General features: G+C 51.3%; 1 protein-coding gene across 6 annotated transcripts; it reads left to right on the plus strand.

Moving 5' to 3' along the window:
* Positions 1 to 1,664: 1,664 nt before the first annotated feature.
* On the plus strand, positions 1,665 to 22,282 carry TFAP2A (transcription factor AP-2 alpha). Of its 6 annotated transcripts, none has more exons than XM_065052432.1 (7): positions 1,665 to 1,823; positions 9,481 to 9,915; positions 12,837 to 12,888; positions 14,819 to 15,050; positions 15,995 to 16,113; positions 18,425 to 18,566; positions 20,135 to 22,282. In XM_065052432.1, exons 1-7 carry the CDS (start codon positions 1,791 to 1,793, stop codon positions 20,421 to 20,423), a joined length of 1,302 nt encoding a protein of 433 aa, XP_064908504.1. In that variant the 5' UTR covers positions 1,665 to 1,790; the 3' UTR covers positions 20,424 to 22,282. The 6 variants fall into 6 exon arrangements, with proteins under 6 accessions (XP_064908504.1, XP_064908502.1, XP_064908500.1 ...); XM_065052430.1 differs by lacking the exon at positions 1,665 to 1,823 and adding an exon at positions 3,412 to 4,841; XM_065052428.1 differs by lacking the exon at positions 1,665 to 1,823 and adding an exon at positions 4,900 to 7,194.
* Positions 22,283 to 22,815: the final 533 nt, after the last annotated feature.

Consider the following 22,815-nt stretch of genomic DNA (forward strand, 5'->3'; position numbering starts at 1 on the left):
TGCAAAATAATAACGATTAAAAATAGCATTTTAAGTAACCGTAACGGGAACAAAATTGCCGTCTCCCGAAGAGGCTCGGAGGGGCACGGAAGCGGGGAAGAGAGAGACGGTGGAGTCCCAGAGTCACGAAATCTTCGCACATCTTTCCCATCTCTCTCTCTTTGCTGCACGTCTTCCCCGAGCAAGAGCCTCCCCGGGCCCGGGGGGGTGGGGAAGGGGCAGGGCTGGGTAATTAAATTCCGGTGCCCGGCTAATTGCTGTAATTTGACGCTAACTGTACACCGCGGGCAGGCGCTGGGAGCGGCGGTGTGAAGCGCGCCTCGCACGGCCCATTGACCGCGTCCCGCCCCGCCGTCGCGCAGGACTCGCCGGTCCCCGCGGAGGTGGAGGCCGACCCCGGCCTGCTGGGCCAGGGCGGGTGGAAAGCGAAGCCCCGCAGGAGCCGAGGCTTCAAGTGCTGGCGGCCCCGGCACTCCCTCAGGACCGAATGGCTGCGGGTGCCGGCTCTCACCTCCCCCTTCACACCTGTCTGGAGACAGGGCCTGACCTTCATTCTGCAAGGTCTTTATCCCCAAGATCTTCGGGTGAGAGCAAGAGGGTGCATTCCCCTTCTCTCTACTGGAGGCTGAGACCAGCCTAGAACGTCAAGACCCCACCTGGCACAGCTTCATAGGTGGGCAGCAACATGCCCTGGCTTTTAGAAGGCCTCAAAGTGATCTGGGACACGATGACAAATTCCATCCCTGAAATGCAATGGGCTTGCTGTGCAATTGCAAAGTGGAAATTAATTGCATCTCTCTACAAAATTCTGTAACTGGAGTACTGCCTCTCCCTGCTCCCACTGTGCCCAGATCCGGGAGATGGGGCAGGGGCCCTGCTCCCTCTCTTAAGGGTCGTGAAATCAGAGTTCTGATACACTATGGCAATTTCACATGGCAGTTCAGCATTTGAACGCCTGAGGGGAAACACGGGAGAGGACAAGGGGTGCAGACACCAAAAAGTCTAAGGGCTGCACAGACCGTCACAGGCTGGCTTCTCCTTGGGGGTGAAGGCATCTATCACCTCACAAAGCCCAGTGGGACAGACCCTGGCCTGCTGGGTGCTGCAGCCCCGGGTGCCGCAACCGCTGGACGCTGCTGCCCACCCCACCGCCTGACCCATATACCACGGGCTGGGAAGGTCGTCTGCATTTGGGGGCTCTTTGTTTCCCCCTGGACTCCCCCAGCTACTTGCAGTGTCTCTGTTACCCACTTGGGCTGGTTCAGTAGCCCCTGCTCTTTGTCTTTTTGGGATGTATTATTATTATTATTATTATTATTATTATTGCTACGAGCACGCACTCAGTGGCAGCTTGCTCCCAAGGAAACCTACCTGCCCCCTGGGGAAGGTGAGGATGGGGTCTCTCCCGTCCCCGCCCCGGCCGCAGGCACCCGGGCGGGTAGAGCTGTCCCACCGACTCCGGGTTGGGGAAGCAGCGAGGAAGCGAAGTGAGCAGCTGCCCGGCGGCTGCAGCGCGCCCGGGGCACGCCCGGGGGCTGGCTGTGGCGGCGCACCCCCGGGGGAACGCGGGGCCGGACCGGGCGCCGTGGGAGTGCGGTGGCGGGGGGTGGCGGGGGGCAGCGCGGAGGCAGCGCGCAGGCGCGGGCAGGGAGCACACAGCTCTTTATGGCCAGGTGAGAGAGTCCCAGCTCAGGTAAGGGGAGGATTTACCCACAGGCATCCCGAGCGGGTGGCTTATCCTCGCAGTCCATGACCAGCAGGGATTTGGGGATCCGGAGCCCGCAGCCAGGATGTCTATCCTTGCCAAAATGGGGGACTGGCAGGTAAGGCGACCCTCCTGCCGGAGGTATGGGAGGGTGTTTATTGTTATTTTAGGACCGGAGGCAGGGCAGGAGCGAGAGAGGTTACGGGCCGACGGCCCGGGAGGCAGCACCGGCAAACCTGGCACTGGGGTTGGTGATTTTGCGGCTCCCGGTACTGGAAGCTGCTCCCAGCCACCGGCGAGGCCCAGATGCAACAGGTAGAGAGCGGTGGTCCGGAGCCGGGAGGGGCGAGGGCTGCTCCGCCGCCGCCAGGGCTCTCCCAGCCCGGCGTTGTCCCGGCCCTGGGCGAGCAGCGACCGCGCTTTGGAAACGGGCCGCGGGGGCTGAAATGTCGCTGTGTGCTCCCACCCTAGCCCGTCCCGTGCAAAAATAACGCTCCCGGGCCCTACACGCCAGTAGACTCTCCCGGAGCTCCCGCGGAAGGTGCTCCCGCGGGGATGAGCTGAAGGGAAGGGCAGCGGCCAAACGGGGAAAACGCGGCCCGCCGGGGCCTCGCCTAGCCCCGCGGACCTGGGGGGACCCACCCGCACCACGGGCAGGCCGACACGTGTGGAGTTACGGCGGCTCCCAAGCCGGGAGAAACTTGGAAACCCTACAGCACCCTGATGTACGTCCACTTGGGCCGGGTCGCGGCTGTTTGCCGGCTGATAAAAGGGGAGACGAACCGTACTGTTCAAACACTCGGGCTTTAATTACACTCCTTTCCCCCGCCCCGCGTCTCCCCAGGACAGTCCAGTTCAAGATGGGAGCCTAGATTATTTTTCTGCTCCCAGCTTTTCAAATCTCTCTACTAAGTCCTTGTCCGGACTACCTTATTTATTTTTTTTTAGGGTAGCAGTAAGCAGTCTGGAAAAAAAAAAAAAAAAGAGAGAGATTCAGTAAACAAAGATTTTAAATTATTTTTACATTTAGAACTGAAACATCTTTATCAGGTCGCTGCGGGAAAGGGATCAAAAGAGGATCTAATTTTATTTTTCACTTAAGTCAACTCTTATGTAATCGCACTTACGGGCTATCTGCCTTGAAATCTATTCCCGACTCTTCCTTACACCCCAGCCCTCCTTGCTCCTGCTTCCCGGCGCTGCGGGCCCCCCCCGCCGTGCCCGGCCGAAGGGGCCGGGCCGGGCGGACCCGCCGCGGAGCGCACAGGAGCCGCCTCCCGTTGCTCCGTGCGGGTCTCTTAGGGAAAGCCGTCCTCTCCCCTCCTACGCCCCTAACCCAGTGGGCCCGGGGCCGGGGGAGAAGAGGGTCAAAGGCCGGGCCCTTTGGCCCACGGGAGTCCCGAGCGGCCGCGTGTGGGAAGTTGTCCCGGGTGGGAGACTCTCCCGGCTGTCCCGGCTCCGCCAGCACGGCGCTAAGGGGCGATGGGCCCCTTCGTTACCCTCCTCCCCTCTTCTTTTTCTCATCGCACCCCCCCCCCGGGGGACATTAACTAGGCTTAATCTGCCAGCTCCATTTGAACCTCAATAGGAGTAAAACCAACAATTTACTCTCCTGCCACTTACAGACAAAAGCACTGGTGAAAAAGAGCATCGGGGGGTGGAAGAAGGGGGAAGGGGAAAGAAAAAAAATTCCATTTTGGGATGTAGATGTGCGTGTATGAAGGAGCAGGCCCGGGAGCCTGAAGGCTTTGCCGCCTTTCCTGGCGTGGGGACGCGTGCGCCGGGCCCCCCCGAGGGCCCACTGCGGCTCCCCCGCGGAGTGGAGGGAGTTCTTTGCTCCTGGAGGCAGTAAATTTTGCCCCGGCGTCGAGGGGTGGCCCCGGGGGGGTCTCCAAGGCCGACAGGGCAGGTTTTGCCGTTGGCAGTAAGAAGTTTCGGGGAGCGGCCGGGCAGCCAGGTGCTCATCCCCCCCACGCGTGGGGATGCCCGGCTTCGGGGGCCGCCTGGGGATCTGGTGGGCTTTAGGACCTGCGGCAGGCCGGACACGCAGGACCCACGTAGAGGAGGATGCTTCGCCGTTAGGAGCGGCGCTGAACAGCGAGAGAAAAACGAAGAAAATCGGGAAAACGGAGCCTTTCGGTGGATGGATCAAGGCTGGGAACACGGTGAAATAGAAGGGTGGAAAAGCAACCCCCGAGGAGGGCAGGCTGAGCGCTCGCTTAGCGGCACATTGTTAAGCAAACGAAGCGCTCCACCTAAGAAAGTACCAAAGTTTTATTATGGTCATTGTTTTGTCCTTTGCTCAAGTACTTGCAAAAGACTTTTTGGCTCCTGCTGCATTTGCATTACTGCTCGCCCACTTCTATCTGGAAGGTTATGTTACGTTGAATCTGTATGGGTATATTTTTATATATGTATTTTGAAGACCAGTAGACAACAGAATCGAGAGGAACAAAATAGTTTGCAGAATAAAGAAGCTTTTCAAATATCCACCAAAAAGATCAAGTCAAAACCAGAGGGCAACAGAAGCCTCCGCAGACAATAACCTCGTCAGAGCAAAACCCGAGTCTTGCTTTGGTTTCTTTAAACCTTGTTGGGGTAAAAAATAAAAACAAAAAGACAAAAAAAAAAAAGAGAGGAGAGGTGGCTTCATGGTTAGCCCCAAACACCGCAGATGAAGGGACGATCGTCTTTTTTGATTTCGCTGGCCACTTTCCTCCCCACCGGCAGGCAGACAGGCAGGGCCTACCGCCCACTCCCCCCCGCCTCCGGGGCTCAGCGGGTTGGAGAAAGCACTTTAAAATATATACATATATATATTTTGCTTGTGGGTCCTTTCTACCTGTGTCCAGCGCTGCAGGTTGTTGTGCTGGCGAGCAATTGGGCTGTTGTTGATATGCTAATGAGGCGATTAGGCTGTGGGTAAAGAGCTGGAAAAGCGAAAAGTTTCCACCATTAGAGGGAGATCTCCGAGCGCGGACGGGAGCGCTGCCGAGCCTCCGCCAGCCGCGCTCCCCACGCCGCCCCGGCACCGGCACCGTAGGGAAAGGCAGGGAGAACCAAATCCTCTCTCTCACGTCAATCCATGAAAATGCTTTGGAAACTGACGGATAATATCAAGTATGAGGAATGTGAGGTAAGCGCTTCCCCCTGCCGGGGCAAAGCCCCTGGCGTCGCAGATGCGAGCAGGAGCCTGCAGCACCCCTCCGACTCTCAATTTCGCTTAGGAAAACTTCTGCTCCTTCGTCAGGCTTCCTTGCAGTCTTGCAGCTGGAGAGGGGCTGGGGTCCTTCCCCCAGGAACTTCTGGGCTTGTGGAAACCCGGCTTTGTCGGAAGTGTGCGAGGAAAGGCAGTCAGGATCCAGCAGCAGCCTCGTCTATAGGCAGATCCTCCGTAGACAAGGCTCTGTAGGATGCTACACTCATCCATATGGGTGGATGGATAGATGGATGGATGGGTGAATGAATGGACGGATGAATGAATGAAACGCAAAGAGACAAAGGGGAGAGAATTATTCTTACACGCCAGGTACCCGAGGCATTCCAATAAATTGGCTCAGAACCGACGACTTAATTCAGCCTTTTCGATGTGGCTGCGGGTTGAATATATGGAGCTGCGCAAATTTGCAGCGGTCAGCTACCGAACTGAAATCACGGGTCTGGGAGTGGCGTTCCCCCAGCTTTCTAATTTTCAGGGCCATACTCCCACGGCTTTGGGTAATAATATTTTAACGGCTTGAAAAAAAAATGAGATCCCCCTAATTTGGCTTTGGAACCGTTCAGCAAAGATTGTATGCACGCATCTCTATGTATCTGCGTGTGAATACATATTTTCAGAAACAGGCGAGTGTCTTTTTATTCTGACAAAAAGAAGAAGAAGAGGAAAAAGAAGAGCAATGCCCAGGACTCTCGCCTAGTCTCAAACCAACGAATACTATTGTCACCCGTTTCGCAAAAGTTGCTTGTGCAGTGCCTTTTAACCGCGCAATAAAGGACTCCACTTCGCAAATGAACGCAGTTACTTGGTCGTGACCCACGCGGGGAGGTCTCCCCAGCCTCGGTGGAGGCTTACCGACATGCATGTCTGGGTCGAAGGGGAGACCACCCTCCCATCCGATCCTTACGCTGATTTGGGCGACGCCGTAGCTTAGGAAAGGGACAGAGGACACGACAGATTCACCGACGACTAAATGATTTGGTGATTTAGTCCCGGATCGAGGAGTTTGGATTAAAGCTGTCTCCCGGAGTGGGAGCTGAGCTCTTAGAGGCATTCGCTGGCGGATGCTTAATTTCTGGGAATGAGGTGTCAAGGATGTGTTTTTGTGATTTTTTTTTTTTTCAACCGGAAAAAAAAAAATTGTATATTTTATATTTCTCAGCTGGATTTCGGGAGGAGAGCATGTCTCTCTCCCTCTATCCCCCCCAGGATCGGTGTTCAAGTGTGCACAAGCGCGAGCACGCGGATTTCACCGCAAACGGCTTTTGTTGCCTTGTGTTAATGGGACTTTGCACCGAGGTGTTACTAAACACGGAGGGAGCAGCGGCTGCTGCCCCGGAGGCCCGCCGGCTTTTGTGCGTGCGTGCGCGGTTGTCTTTTCGCGATTTCCTCGGGTGGGGATGCGAGGTGACTTCTAGAGAGGATGGAAAAAGAGGGTGGCTTTACCCTGGCGGGGATTGGACCTGTCTTTAAAAGGAAAGAAAAAAAAAAAAAGAAAAAAGAAAATAAAGGCGGAATAAAAGCCCGGCAAGCCGTGCTCAGCGCCCGGGGGGCCGGGAGCAAGCGGGCGGAGCGCGGGGCCGGGCGCCGGCGGCGCGGAGGCTGCGGCGGGGCAGCGGCGGCGGCGAGTGGAGCAGTGCCTGTTTGAGGGAGTTGTTTGGGAGTTGCACAGCCAGTCCGACGGGTTGCGCCGGAGCCCCGGCTTGTCTGGGCCGGGAGAAGCGCTCGCCTTGCCTTTTTTCCCGTCTCCCTCTCCCCCCCGCCACGTCCCTCCCGCCTTCCTTCCCTCCCCGCCTCGCCGCCTCCTGCCTTTTCCCCCCGTCTTTTCACGGGTCCTGCGAAAGGGGGGCCGCGGGGAGCCCGGCGGATGCTCCTTGGGCTCCCCAGCCCCCCGGCCCCGGGCGCCCACCAGCCTCGGCGCTGGGCTCGAACCGAAGAAGGAGGAGGAGGAGGAGGAGGGCTGGCACCCAGAAGGGGAGACACCCAAAAAAACTTTCCCAACCGGTTTCCGGGACGCGGGGCACGGAGGCGAGCCGGCTCGGCGGCGCGGGACGGCCGCCGCGGGGGCAGCGGCGCGCGGAGCCCCTCGGCGGGGCGCCGTCGAGGCATGGACGGGGCGGCAGCGGCGGGCGGCCCTGCGGAGCCCACCCCGCGCAAAGGCGGCGGCAGCAGCGGCGCGGCCGAGGGCGGAAAGAGCCAGGCGGGAACCCAGGAGCCGCTCTTCTCCATAGGCTTTGAGGCCGGCTACACGCAGCAGCAGCCGCAGCCCGAGGTGCGCCCGCGCCGGACCGCGGAGCTGGGGGCAGAGGGAGGCGGCTGGAGGGGGGAAGGAAGGAGGGGAAGAGAAGAGGAGGAAGGGGGGATCCCGCGCCCCCCTCCCCTCTCTTCTGCCTGTCTCTCCCACCCATCGCCTCCCCCCCCCCGCACCTCCCTCCTGGCTCCCACCCTCTCCTTCTCTCCGGATCTCTTTCTCTTTCACTTTTGCATGCCCTGCAACCTTTTAAAATGTTGCCCCTTTCCTGTGATTCGTCAGACGCAGCAGCATGTCCCCCCTCTCTCTCTCCCGCTCCCTCTCTCTCCCTTTTTGTCTCTCTCTCGCTCTCCCTCTCCCCCATCTCTGATTAGATACACTGATTCTTCATTCAATGGACGTCATTTAGAACTGGCTCTGCCTTGAGTTGCCTTCTCGCTTCACGCTCGATTTCCAGCCATTCTTCCCTTATTAAGTATTCGTGTAATATTAATAGTCATGAATATCTGCTATTAGGAGTCTCCAGGAAGGCAGCAGATCTGTTATTAGGAGCTCAAGTGAAGCAGCAGCTAAGTCAAAGGAGAAAAAGAAAGAGACAGAGGAAAAAAAAAGGATTAAGAAACAAAACCACACACGCTAAAAACAAACCAAACAAAAAAAAAAAAAAAAAGGCGCAAAACAAAGCAAAAAAAAAAAGAGAAAAAGAAAAAAAACCAACCAACTTTGCCTCCTCACACCACGCCAGGATAGAGAGCTCGCCTTGGCAACACCCGATGAAGGGGAGCAGAGATCGGTGCAAGTTCTGATGGATTATAGCGGCGCTCCCGTGGTGCAGGAGCAGCCCCGGCGCCCCGGTCCCGCCGCCCGCGCCTAGCGCCGGGCTCCGGCCGCGCTCCCTCCGCGCCCGCGCCGCACCCGCGCCCGCGGGGCTCCGCCGGGGGCTGCGCGCTCCGCCGGTCCTTTTCCTCTGCCTTTTTTTTTTTCTACTTTGACTTGTAACCCCGAATCTTCGCAGATGTTAGTACACAGTTTTTCGGCTATGGTGAGTTGCTTCACGTTTCTCTCGGAGGGGGTTTGGTGTGTGCTGGGTGTTGCTATTGTTGTCGGCGGTGGCGGTCGGGATTCGCACGCAGCTTTTCTGAGAGAGCTTTTTTCCTTTCCTTCGTTTTTATAAATTGAGTGGCTTATTTTTTATTTTTCCTTCTCTTTTTCTTTTTTCATTTCCTTTTTAATTTTTTTTTGTCTGCTTCAAGCGAACGGCAAAAGGCTTTGCTTGGACCCCACCTCTTCGATTTCTTCACCTTGCCACCTGCAAGCGGGATATTTTTATCGCTCTCGTTTTCCTTTTTCGGGGTCGTGGCTCTTCTCCTTGAATCATCCTCTTCCTCCGTAAACGCCATACCTTTTTTCACGGACGTACCCGTGGTTTCCTCTTCCCGGCTGCGGGAGCCGGCAAAGCCGTGACTAAACGCCCGGGCGCATTTCGGTGCCGCTCGTCCGTCGGGGCGGCTGGGCTCGGGGCGGCGCTCCCCCCCGCCTGCCCGGCGCATTCCTCCGCTTCCCCGGCGCCCCGGCCGCCGCCACCGCCCCCTCCGCTCCGAAATCGCCCACTGGCGAGCTCGGCCGGGCACGGGGGCGGCTCTCCCCGTAGGTGGGGGGCCGTGGCAGTGCCTTCGCCTCGAAACATTTGTAAAACTCGCGGGTGGAACGACCGGTTTGTTCAGAGTCTATTTCGGCGTCTTCTGGTAACAAAATGGCAGTGGGCTTGGATTTTCCAGGGTTTTCTTGGGATGCGTTATCGGTAATCCCAACGACAGTATTTGTCTCGGTTCGGTCCGGGGTCAGCGGGAGGATTTCGGGTCGTGGTCGAATTTTTATTTTAATAATGACCGCCTATGAATTATTCTTTTTATCTGGGGGAAATACCTGCTTCTGAAATGCCGGGGCGCGATCTGTTGGGAATCCACGCTGTATCGTCGCAACGTTTTATTAATTATTGTGAGCAGTCCTGTTATAATTATTATTATTATTGCCGTTATCATTATTCCCGTTATTATTTAAAAAGAGAGACTGCTTCGTAATTGTGTGCGAAGGGAAATCAGAGGCAGAGAAATGGCCAGGTCTGCTCCTCTCCACCTCGGAGTGGATGAATTGCCCATCTTTGTTTGATAGGTGAAATTCGCAAGCAGATTTTAAGGAGAAACAGTTTGATTTTATCTTTGTTTTTCTTTTCTCCCCCCCTCCTTTTCCCTCCCCCTCCTCCTCCCTCCCCCCGCTCCCCGCTGCCCCCCTCCCCCCCCACTTCAGGAGCGCCACGACAGTACCAGCAACGGGACAGCCCGGCTACCCCAATTGGGGACCGTGGGTCAGTCTCCCTACACCAGCGCCCCGCCGCTCTCCCACACCCCGAACGCCGACTTCCAGCCCCCCTACTTCCCCCCACCTTACCAGCCCATCTACCCCCAGTCTCAGGACCCCTACTCCCACGTGAACGACCCCTACAGCCTCAACCCCCTCCATGCCCAGCCGCAGCCCCAGCACCCAGGATGGCCAGGACAGAGGCAAAGCCAGGAGACGGGGTTGCTCCACACGCATCGGGGTTTGCCCCACCAGCTTTCGGGGCTCGACCCACGCAGGGACTACCGGCGGCACGACGACCTGCTGCATGCCCCGCACGGGCTGAGCTCTGGACTGGCCGACCTGCCCCTCCACTCCATCCCCCACGCCATCGAGGACGTGCCGGTAAGAAAAAGAGGCCGCCCCGGGGCCCGTTCGTCCCTCTACCCAATCCTCCTCCCCGCGGGAGACGAAGTTTGGGAAGGGAGGTGGCCACCCCAAAAGAAAGAGGGAGGGAAGAGGAGAACCCCCATCCAGGGAAAGGCTAAGCCCCCACCTAGAACAATAGGTTCTTGCAGCTCGCCCCCTGCATGACACCTCCCCGCTAACGCGCCCGCTAAAATATAAATAAATCAAATTACTGTCATCGTTAACAGTATCTTTCCTTCTCAATGACAATAAGCTGCTACGATTGGAAGAATATATAATATCACCACAGGGCCGTGCATTTGGGAATTTCTTGCTGCCTTGGGAAAAACATGAGTCTGAAACGCAAGATCTCATTAAATGTCCTCCCAGGCAAATGTAATGGGGGGAAAAAAAAAAAAGTGGGTGAAAGTGGCCTAAGAAGGAAAAATCGGTTTCCCGTGATTGCAGAATTGGCATATGGGATAACAACCTCCAAAGTTGTACGAAGATATGGGCAGATCCTCTTCTCTAAAGGAATTAATTGACAAATCAGGGAAGAGGTATATTAAAATGCTGTCTTATTCTTTTAACAGCAGTGCAAAGGGATGACCTCATAAATCATTAGCTATAGGTTATCAAATTCGAGCCAGACCTGCTACACCTTATATTAAATTAAATGTTGGGAGCCTATTGGAGGATGCATTATTTGGGGGACCTAATTCTGTTATCGATAAACACAGATTTTTTTAAAAAATATTTCTAATTAAGCATGACATTAGCACACTGGCTATTTACAAAGCAAGCCAGGGCTATTGTTTGGTTAGGAAGGTGGCCTTATACAACGTGATAGGTCATGATAAAAGTTCATCTTCCTGGGTTTCTCCCTGAAAATGGAATTAGAACATGCCAATAAATTCATTAAAGCCCGCAGAGCTTGTGAAAAGGTACTGGAGCTGCTCGACTTGCAGGAGGAAAGAGGAGAAGGGAACTGTGGTATCTGGATGTGATTTTTGCTCAAATGCCATCCCAAATTACAGGATCAAATATTACAACAAAATATTTGCTGACAGTTTAATGAGTACAGTTTCGTGTTGCAAGGATAATGCTCAGATGAACTTTCCTATTTTTGGGGGTCATTTTGAAATCTTTTGTAAATTATACTCGGGAAAAATAGTGAATTTATTACAGCCCTCATCTGGCTAAATTAGCCACAGAAAATTGCTGGTTATGTTTAGCAGTTTTGCAATAAATGCATACGTTTCCCAAAGTGGAGGATTTACTAAGCAATTTGGATCCGTTAAAAGCAGGTCGATTCTTTAAACTTGATATAAAATAACATGGAGGCAATAGTAAGAATAAACCAATTTGTTGACTGCAAGCCCCTGACTGCTGTAGGAGGAACATGACCTAAAATGTTCTCTGGAATTCTCCCTCTCCTCAGTGGCTCTCAGTGGCAGTGGGCTGATTTGGGAAGCCTCCTCTGCAGATATTTTAAGTACAAATCTTTTCATTTGCCTTTCAAGGATCTATGAATTAATAGCATTGCTGTAATTTGTGAAAACCAAATGCCATCTGGTTTAAATCCTTAAACCAGCCCAGACATTTTTTCCTCTGTAACACCGAATCAGCAGGCTACATGAGGAAATGCATAAAAATAAGAGGATGTATCTTTTCAGAGTATTTTATCTAGTTGTTAAAAAAAAATCCTTTACAGGAATCTGAATCAGGAAAGGTAGTTTTGGGATTTTTCTGTTGCTGCAACAGTTAACCTTTAATAAAAACAACCACTAAATATTTAAGAAAATAAAGTAGACGGTGAAAATTATTTAATCGTAAATATCTCTGTGGGATTTTAAACTTAACAGTCCTCTCTGTATGGAATATGTGTAGAAATAACACAAATAAAAGTATTATGCCACACTACATTTACTTTATGGGTTTAGGGTGCATGCATAAAGGGATCATATTTCCCCATATAGTTAAAACGCAAGAACTGCAGCAGTAGTCATTTCTGAACATTTCTCAATTTAATTATACTTAAATCCAGAAGCACTTTAGGCAAGTTACAAATGAGAGCATTGAGTATAATAAAACCTGTAATAAAGCAACTTAGTACCATCCACCCGGAATCATTGAGATCAGGCACAATTAACAGGAGCATAAATCCAAGACAGAATGGAAAATGTTAGAATCAGTATTATTGTTGGACAAAGACTAGAGAAGGAAGTAATAGTTTTTTAAATGGTAATGCCTGGGTTTTGTAACGATTGCAAAATCTTCTATCTCAGCAGCACTGGTGTTAATTTGTAAACACAGCCAGACATTATATTGCCTGTCAGTTTTTGGAATTAGAAAACATGATTTGACTTTCTAATCACGTCGTGACTCCGCCGCGCGAAACCCAGCTGTAGCCGCGACCGCGGAACCTGCGAGGGGACAATAGTGGAGCAGCGCGGGGTGCGTGGGGCAGCCTGGGGCCGCCCGCCGGGACCTCCCGGCCCCGCACCGGTCCTCCCCCTCCTTTGTGCATTCCCTCCGGCGGGCGCGGGAGCGGCGGCGGGGAAGGGCCGCGCCGGGCCGGGGCTGCTTCCCGGTGAGGAGGGAAGGGCACGGTGAAGAGAACCTGCAGAAGCAGGAGGCCACGCGGGGGTTTGGCTCGGCCGGGCAAGCCCCAGGGCTCTGGGGATTATTTTTTTTTTTTAATTTATTGTGGAACGAGGGATGAATGGGAAGGGATTGCAGGATTCCTCCCGATAAAGGAAATCCTCCCCAAATCCCATCTCCCCGCCCCACAATATCTGTTTTTTCCCCCACACACCGTGCCCGGGGAGGGGGACACAACTTCTCCCGCACCCCAGCCCTCCCCACCTTCTGTTGTGGTTGTACATTTACATCCCTGCCTGTTCCTTTTGTTGCAGCACGTAGAAGACCCCGGTATTAACATCCCAGATCAAACTGTAATTAAGAAAGGTAAGCCGTTTCCTTGCGCATACCAAACATGTCGTTACAGGCTAGGGACTACTCGCAGGGAGGACTTACTCGGCCTCCCCCCGCCCCCGCCGGCCCTGGGCTCCTTCCTCTGGCACGTACTGTTGGCCGAAAGGTTGGGGGCAGAGAATGAAAACGGGCGATGTGGGTTTAACCCACTTCTTAAATAGGCGCGTTATGCTGGGTACTTTAATTATTGTTGTCGTTAAAGAGGAAAAATGTTAGCAGGCAATCTAGAAAATCTAAGCCGATATTTTAGTGCATTAGCAAACAATTCGGTTTCATGGTTTGCCCCATGCATCTGGCTGAGCAGCAGGGTTTAATCGTTGTTGGTAAACTGGGCTGTGAAAGAGAAAACGTTGTTCCAGGCTTCTTCGGGTTTTCTTATTTAAATCACGGCGGTGATGAGGTGGGCTGTTGGTGAACAAGGGGTGAGTTTCTGGAAACTGATGTCTGTTAGTCAGGGCTGTTTGGTTTTCGTTGGCTTTGTGAGCTTGCTTTGCTTGGTATCGATTGAATTGCTTGGAAGCTGGATCCCAAATCGTGCGAAATATTTTTGGTGTGTTTTCACTCAGTTCTCTTTTCCCGTCTTTTTTTTTTTTTTTTTTTGGACGACCGAACGATAGGGAAAGGTGGCACAGGGCAGTTTGCAAATGAGGTTCTCGGCGGAAAGGGATTGGTTAGTGTTTGGATCCTGTGTTTGAGTAAAACTGGTGGGGAAGAAGTCATAGCTACCTCCTGCCTGCTCTGAGGGGTGCTGTGCCTGTGCAGCCGCCTGCAATTTGGATACTCCGGCCCCCAGCAGAGGAAGGTGGTGCTGTACAGAGCCTCTTTCCTCTCTAACCCTAATCGCTGTACAGCCAGTGAGCTCAAAGTTTCATTTTTCCTCTCCTGTCTGTGAAGCCTTTGTCACGTCAAATTAGATGTGCAAGGGATAAATCTTAAGAGATGCTCTTTCCAAGTCGACATGATAATTGGCTCTTTTATTAGTAATCTCAAGAGTTCGTTTAACTCCTGTTGTATCTATTAGCCTTCCCAGAGCTATTAATGTCACAAGTGATCTATCCAAAACGGAGGGAGCCCCCCGCCCGGTTGGGCTGTGCCCGCGAAGGGTAGCGGGGTAGGACGGAGGAAGGGGAGGCGACCGTACGCCCGCGGCCGGGACCCGAACCTGGCGGGCACCTCACGCCGAACCGGCGCCTCCCCGCAAGCCGCCGCTGGGCAGGGGCGGCCCGCCCGGGGAGGGACCAGGCTTTATTTTGGGCAGCGACCGGCGGTGGCGGCCGGGTATTGGCGGGGCGCACTCCGCCGCCGGGGCACACGCGTGCCGGCTCCTCTCTGCGTGCTGTTTTTTTTCACGTGGAAATGTTTGCGCTGAAGAGGCAGTGGGGCGGGCTGACCGGCGCCGTCCCCGGGGGGGACCCTGCCGGTACTCCAGAGCTTATCTCTGTCGTGTACGGACGCCCGGCCGGCCGGTTGTGTCACTCCCCCGGTTACTCCCTGCCCTCCGCGGGCACGGCAGCCGGCGGCACCCGTGGCGGGCCGGTCGTGCCCGTGACGTCCAACACGGCCGGTACTGACATGCTAACAAACAGCAATTAGCCCTCCGACGGCGCTCCGCGCTGGGGGGTGGGAGAGGACAGCGCGGGGGCCGCCGGGTTATTTTTAAGTTTTTTTGCTGCGGGTCGAGGGTTGCCCCGCTCTCCCCCTGCTCCTCCCGGCGAGCGGAGCGGTGCCCCCGCCGGCCGCCCTGCCCTCACCTGCCCCCGCTCCCCCCCGCCCCGTAGGTGGTGCGGGGCCGGGGCTGGCCGCGGCCAGCGGCTCGGGTGCCGCCAGTGGCCGCGGCGGCTTCCCCATCCCCGGCTCCCCGCCCGCTCCTCACCCTCACCTCCCTGCTCCTCCCTCCCTGCAGGCCCCGTGTCCCTCTCCAAGTCTAACAACAACGCCGTCTCCTCCATCCCCATCAACAAGGACACGCTCTTCGGCGGGGTGGTGAACCCCAACGAGGTCTTCTGCTCGGTGCCGGGCCGCCTCTCGCTGCTCAGCTCCACCTCCAAGTACAAGGTCACGGTGGCGGAAGTGCAGAGACGCCTCTCGCCGCCCGAGTGCCTCAACGCCTCCCTGCTGGGCGGAGTGCTGCGGAGGTGAGGGGCGGGGGAACGCGAGGAGGCGGGGTGGCGGCGGCAGATAACGCCCGCTGCCGGGCCGGCCCGGGCCGGGCGGGAGAGAAGGGGGAAGGACGAGGAGAAGGGATGGGGATGGGGGGGCGGGGGGGGTCACTCGCCGCTAGGGGTCGGGGCGTGCGCGGACGCCGGGGCAGCGCGGCGGGGGGCGCTGTAGCCATGGCAACGCACAGCCTTGTGTGGCCCCCGCGCCCCGCTCGGGGGGCCTGAGCCCGGTGCCCAGCACGCCCTGTGTGTGTCCCCAAACCACAGTGATGAACCCCCTCCCCACCTCGAACGCACACAGACCTCCCCCAGGAGCAGGAAGGTTCCCGGCAGGTGCCTTGCTGCAGGTACCCACCCTGCTGCCCGCTGCCCTGGGCCTGCGACCTCACCCAGGCAATTACGCAGTGCCCGGTCAGGAAATAACATCCACGATTAATTAAACCAGCTCCCACCTCCACAGCCTGGCTTGGCCAAGCTATGCCAAAAAGCTGCAGATGGGCCACATAGGGACTAGCATGAAGGCAGCGATGCTCTGTGGCGGTAATGTGGCACCCACGCCACTACCTGGGGCCACAGGGAGATGCTCCTCCTGGGTCCATGGCACCTTGAAGGCTCAGATGGCTGCCTCAGGGGTCCAGCCCAGGCCATGACATGCCCTGGGCTTCCTGCCAGCCTGGGGGCTGATTCAGTCCTTAGTGAGGACCCTCATTCTCTAGACGTGGAGCCATCCAAGGCCTCATCCCTATGTCTGACACTCAACAACACCCGCTTCAGCCCCCACAACCATGTCCCCTCGCTGAACCCCCTTTATACCGCTCTGCGGGAAGGCAATACATCCGAGGGATCCATGGGCCGGAGCTGAAGTGAAAGCAGGTGACCATCGCTGGCCCCATGTCTTAGTGCTTTTTTGTGCGGAGCAGGGCGAAGTCTAAAAACGGAGGGAGATCTCTGAGAGAGAAACTGGACAAAATAGGATTAAATCTGCCAGCTGGGAGGCGTAAAGCTGCTAACGTTACCTTGCTCACGTCGCTAGTGGAGGGTAAGTGACTCAAAGAGCCAGGAGGGCTCATTTGGAAAATGTGCCTATTGCATTTACCTAATGGGAGAAGAGTTGGTGTTGGGCTGTTTTTATTTTTTTCTTTCCCTTGAGTCAGTGCTGCTTGTTGGAAATTGGAAGTGCGTCATTTTCTGTGCCTTGGAAAAATACGTTAATTGTCTGCCTTTGGCTTTTGTTTTAACCTGGAACGGACTTGGTGAGTCCTGCAGACTCAGCATTGCATTCCACCGTTTACTTACTTCTAAATCTCTGAACTAAATGTTTTCTGGGCCCCATCTTGCTCCCTCATTCAAGTGAGTAATCCCCCCTCCAGAGTAAGTGGATCTCACTGGGAGCGCATGGGGAGGATCCCTGTGAGCAGGGGCTGTTGGTTCAGACCCCTAAGAGACCCTTGATTGTCAAGTTGGAAGTTACAGGGAGCAGAGCCTCTAGTGCTTCACTGCTGTCCTTCTGCCACAGGTGGACAATCAAGCAATTTTAAATGTCAAAAACTGCAGCTACTTTAAGTTTGTTCTCCCTCCCAGCCTGCAGCCACATAACAGTAAATCATTTAAGTTTTCTGACATCTGCATTTGAGAAATGCGTGACCATTACTTCCTGAATTAATTTGGGAATCCTTGACCTCAGCCATGAATTAATGGTGTCCTGAAAGCCTCAAAGTTGCACCACCGCCACCCCCCACTCCCTTTTGGTTCTCATTTTCAGAACACATGTTCCCTTGGCTAAATCATTCTCTACTTTGCTCTGGCCAGAAAAGGTGCAACTTAACTTTTAAGGCCTTGGGATGTCCTATGCTGTCAGAATTGGGAGGCGGGAAGCTCAAGAGTTTGCAGTCATTTACTTTTGAAGCAGTTGCTGTGTCAGACCACCTGGCACAAAGCAAGCCCAGGGCCTGCAAACAGATCCTCCCCCTTTCCCCTCGTTTATGGGTTCGAAAACATTTTAGACCTATTCAGTCTGCAAAGCGCTTTTAAGCTGAGCTTGAGCTGCACAGGTTTACCTTGAGTTTGGTTGTGTAGGAGGGGATTTGTTGCTTTGTTTTGTTGTCACTTTGCATTCTTTGAGAAATGTTTCATGTTCAAAGGGATGGGGAAAGAAGTGCTGCGCAATGCCAGACTTTTTTTTTTGAACGCCGGGATTAGTGGCTGCACTATATTTACATGGCGTGAAAATTACTGTGTCTCCGTGTTCTTGAAAAGGCTTGGCAATCGCATCCACGGGCTGTAGTAAAAAAATCACAAGGGGAAAACTTGTAAAAAGTCTAGATTTGGTAGATGCTTAACATTATTTGTGATCTTAATGAATATGGAGAAGGTTTTATGGTAATCTATTGTTCTGTTTGGCTTTCACATACAAAGGCTTTAAAAGAATGATTAAAAAAAAAAAAAAACAAAACCAAAACCAGAGGCCTGATCTCCACATAGCTTGTTGATGGTGGCTAATTTTGGGGGGGATGACAGTATAAACAGTGCTGGGGCTTTGAGTCTTGTAGCGATGAGGCAGTTTCTAGAGTACTGTTATTGTTTATGATCCGCTCCATTTTATGGAAACAAGCTCACTGGACTGAGGCTTTGAAGCTCTAATTGGCGCATGCGTTCTTCCGGAGCTGGAGCTAATGGCAGGAAGCCCTGCAGTAAAAACCAACTGGTTCAGGAAATTAAAACCAAAGATTTGAAAATCAACAAAACAGACAGACTCGGTGGAATGACCCTAAAATTCTCATGGTTAATCGTTTGGAGGTGAACATATAATTATATGCGATCAAGTTAAATTTTAAACACTTAGCTGTTTAATGCATTTTATTTAGAAGAGCTCTAGGAGTAATTATGATCAATATTAATCATTGATGCATTGCAAAAGAATACAGAGAGGTGGCTGAGGCAAACAAACATTTCCAGAGTAAATAGCAGTGAATAAAATGTATGTAAATGGCTGTATATAGGTATGGATATGTAAATGTAAGCACACATTCTAGGTAGAATGGAGCCTGCCTGTCTAAAAGTATCTGCTAGTCAATGTAAACTTTAAAAAATTCTTTTGTGAGATTCTCATGAAAATACACATTTGCATTGCCCTGTGTTGACTATGGCAAAGAAAACTCCTGCAAGATAAGATGCGATTAGCATTTCTTACCCTACCTTCTTCAAAGAAAATAAGTCTGAGCCTTTTAGAAGAAAGAAGCCCGAGTAGAATGTACTGCTTTTTTTTTTCCTAATGGATTTTTGCCTCTCTGCAATGTGTACTGATGAGCTGTGTGTTTCCCTCCCATCCCCACCCATGCCTCCCTTTTCAGGAGAAGCAGTACATCTAGCTAGAGATTTTGGGTATGTTTGTGAGACAGAATTTCCTGCCAAAGCAGTAGCTGAATTTCTCAACCGACAACATTCCGATCCAAACGAGCAAGTCACAAGAAAAAACATGCTTCTAGCTACAAAGTAAGACATTTACCTTTCTGGCACGTTGTTCAGAAGTGAGGGGAGGGTGACAAACTCGGGTTTGGGGCTTTTATTTGTGTTTGTCACATACCCACTGGCTGATGTTTCTGCAAATGGTAAGGGGGTATATTTTCCCTCCTACTATAGGAGAACTCTATAACTCACTTAGGTTTCCATCAAGTCACTTTGTGATGATTACCTTGAAAGTGAGTCGTGAAAAATGTGGGTGGATGTTTAGTTAAAGAAAAAGCAGTAATTCTTCAGAGCAAAACATTTCCCAGGTCTTTTCACTTTGCTTATCAATTTAGGTAGAAGGGGCAGGCTTCCCATTGACAGTAAAATAAAACTGGCACGTTAAACTGATTTCAGATCATTAAAATTGGCAATGGTGCTTTCTGCCTAAGCAGCTCAGTTACTTAGTGAATATAGGGATATTAAAAATATATTTTAAATGACAATCTGTACGCAGTTAAAATGCTAGTGGAGTTGATCATTGGCGGGGCTGCCTAGACTTCCAGGTGGTGTGTGAAAAGAAAATGATCGTTTTGATATGTTTGCTGGAAATTAAAAGGGTTATTTAGTAGCCCTTAATTACCAATGGAGGTGTCACTAAAGGGCACAGTGCCAGAGGGCGCATGCAGAAGATGGGAGCCGCTTTATGGCTGGAAGACATTAATGCGGGTTTTAGAATACAAACTGTTTAAACGCGCCTCTCAGCTCTCTCGCTATAAGGTGTGTTATTTCTCCAACCATTTGTGCAGTGAGTGGATGATATAACCTAACTTCTGCACTATGCCTTCATGTCCTCTCTTCCCACCTCCCTGGAAGGACATTTCCAGACCCCAGTTAGCGTCAGCTTTCCCCTCTGTGACAAGGTCCCTTTGGATTTGGAGGTAGAGATGTACATATATAAATGTTTCAGAATACCCTGATTTAAAGTCTCGATTCCCCACTCTGCCCTCGCTCTTTCTTCCTGACACACAGGCGTGTTTTTGCCTTGTGAAGGAAGAGGCCCGTGCCTCTCCTCCAGTTCCAAAGGAAAAAAAGATCTTCCAAAATGTAGATAAATCCCTAAACCTCCCTTTGGGTATTGCACACCATCTATTCCCCTCTGCCTAGCTGGGGAACTTTAAACTGCTTTTCTGTGATACCTAAAATATTTTATGGTATCATCTGCTCCACAAGACGCTGCTGGGCAGGGACGTGTGTTTGTGGGGGCCTGCACTCTAAGGGTCGTTGGGGTAGGTGGGAGGTGTGTGTGCATCTGCCTGCCTGCTGTTTTTCCGTGTGTTGTCTGGGGCTGGGGTATGATGTGCGTGCAAGGTGAAGGGAAGAGGTTTGTGCATGCCAGGGAAGCGTGAGAATTAGGGGGAAGGATGTGTAGAGGAGAGGGAGAGGTGAGAGAGAGTGAGTCTACGCTCGGGGGCAGCAGCCCCCTTGATCCAGGGGCTTGTGTAACCTGTCAGGGAGCACGCACAGACTTTGCTGCCGCCAGTGATGGTTCATTTCTCTCCCTCTCTCTTCCACTCCCTCTCTCCCTCTGTCTCTCTGCTCCATTTGTGCTACAGACAGATCTGTAAAGAGTTCACCGACCTGCTGGCTCAGGACCGATCTCCCCTGGGGAACTCGCGGCCCAACCCCATTTTGGAGCCAGGCATCCAGAGCTGCCTGACCCACTTCAACCTCATCTCACACGGCTTCGGGAGCCCGGCGGTGTGCGCGGCCGTCACCGCCCTGCAGAACTATCTCACCGAGGCACTCAAGGCCATGGACAAAATGTACCTCAGCAACAATCCCAACAGCCACACAGACAACAGCACCAAAAGCGGCGACAAAGAGGAGAAGCACCGAAAGTGAGGATCCCCCCAACACGCTCCTCTCCCTTCCCCCTCATAGCCCATCGATCCATTCATCTCCCTCCTCCCTCTTCTCTGCACCCAGCACCCCAGGCTACAGCAACAGAATGAGCATCCTTCTGCCAATCCTGTTCTCTTGACTCTGCAGGACTGCTGTGCCCTCTCCCCACACCCCTTCCCAGCATCCACAGTTCCATTTGTTCCCGCTTAACTTCCCCCCCCCTTCTCCCCACTGCCACCATCGTTTTACCCCAGTTTGGAGCCTAAGAGAACAGAACAGGGGGACGGAGCCAGCAAAGAAAAAAAAAGTTCTGTCTTGAGTTTGTGAACTTTTTTTAAAAAATAAAACAAAAGGAGGGAAAAAAAACCCACAAAAAACACAAAACAAAAAAAGGACTTTTTTTTCTAAAAAAATATATATAAAAAATAAACAAAAAGAAATAAATAATACTTAAAAAAATTCTATGAGCTTCACCGGACTGAATCACCACCTTCCCTTACATAAACGTCAGTTAAGATTGTAGCCATATTAAAAATGAAAAAAAAAAAAAAGCGAAAAAAGTGCAACAGCAAACAAACAAAAGGCAAAAAGGACTGATGACATTTTATCAGTATTGTGAATAAACTTGAACACAAAACACAAGCAGTTCCATGTCATATCTTCAGTTGTAGAACTTTTTCCTGTCCAAGGTAAAGCGACCAACTTGAACTTTCTATTGCAACACGATTCACGGTTATTATATAAGGGAATCAGTGTTCATGTATGTATATATTTATTTATGTGTAATTTAATGGGAATTGTAAATATGGTGAGTCTGTTTTAAGCCTTTTTTTATTTATCTGGTGATCTCGTTTACCTCTTGTTTAGTGGGTTTTAAATCTTCCCCTCTTAGTTCATCATGTGGTTCATGGTACTTATTTAGATATCGGAGGTTTTTGGGGGGTTTTTCTCTGGGATTCATCATTTTTAGCCCTGTTGTAGCATGTTAAAGGCGACAATGAAGCAGCTGAACAAATAAAGAACCATGAATTTTTATATATAATTAGTATGACATTTAGTTTCTCATTGAAGATAAAATAAAGTGATGTTGGACCCTGGCAAGGTTTTTAAACATGTTAGTGGTTTTACAACCCTTATGTGTTGTGGAAAATGAAAGAAGTTATTTTCATCCACTGTCCTTCTCCTAAAAGCACCATCAGAGCAATAAATTAATATTGTCTTTTAAAACAAGATTTAGCTTTTCTTTCTCCCCCCCCTTTTTTTAAATTTCTCCCTTCTTTTGTTTTTTATTTTTCATCTTTTTTCTTTTTTTTTTTCTTTTTTTTTTCCAAAGAACTTAAAACATTTGGGACCACCTGGTATCCTGTATTTCCACTGGCCATATTGGAAGCAGTTATAGTTGTATTGTATTGAGTTGTGCCGGCAGTAGTTTCCATGCCTGTCAATGTATCATAGTCCTTTGTTGCCCAGATAAATAAATATTTGATACGCTTTATGTCGATTTTTTTATTCAGTGGCTGTCTTTACCCAGGCGTATTTTTGTTCTTGGCAGTATTTTTTATTCAGTATGGTTACAGTAATTGAGTTTAACTCTCCCTTGACAATTGCTCCTTGCAATAAGCAGCTGAACCCATTGTTTCCCTCAAGTATAATAAAAACTTACTTTCAACTTGGAGTTCAGAGCAGGGTATCATTTAGATATTCCACTGAGTCTGTATTCAGACAAATGACACAATAAAGCACAATGTATTCTTTTGGATAAAAAATTGTCTGTACTACTAACAAAATGACACACTATCTTTTCTTTAACTAAAACATAATTTTATTTAAAAAATAAAGTTTTATTTTATTTATGTTGACCTCTAGGTTTTTATTTATGTGTATATGTAGCGTGCAGAATTATAAACCTATAAAATCTTGTACATGTAGTTGTCCTGAAGGAGAGCAGAGATTAAAAAAAATCAGAAACAAAAACGAAACAAAACCAACAAAAGCCCTGTATTATCTTGAGAAGGACATTTTTAAAAAATCATTACCAAGCAAATACTCAAAATTAGGGGCTATGAAAAAAACATTATATACTGGTGAATCAGCCGGGTGCTCCCTCCCCCTCATGAAAAAATCAAAGCTCCGTAGTTGATGCCAACAAAATCATCTCACGGTTATGAACTTCAGTGAAATCTTGCAGGAGACAGATTATTTCTGATTGATGGCTCCTGTTTTAGTGGAATGCACAGACTGACATTTTGAGATGGTTGTGTCAGTTTATAAGGGACTGAAATTTTTATCTTGAGTTTCTTCTTGTGGAAACCAGTTGTAAAAGAGGGAAGTTTGCTTTTTTAAAAATGGAGTGTACGTCTTGAAGATGGGCTGTACAAACATGTGAGAATTT

Source organism: Columba livia, chromosome 2 (assembly GCF_036013475.1).
Source record: "Columba livia isolate bColLiv1 breed racing homer chromosome 2, bColLiv1.pat.W.v2, whole genome shotgun sequence".
Taxonomy (NCBI): Eukaryota; Metazoa; Chordata; class Aves; order Columbiformes; family Columbidae; genus Columba; species Columba livia.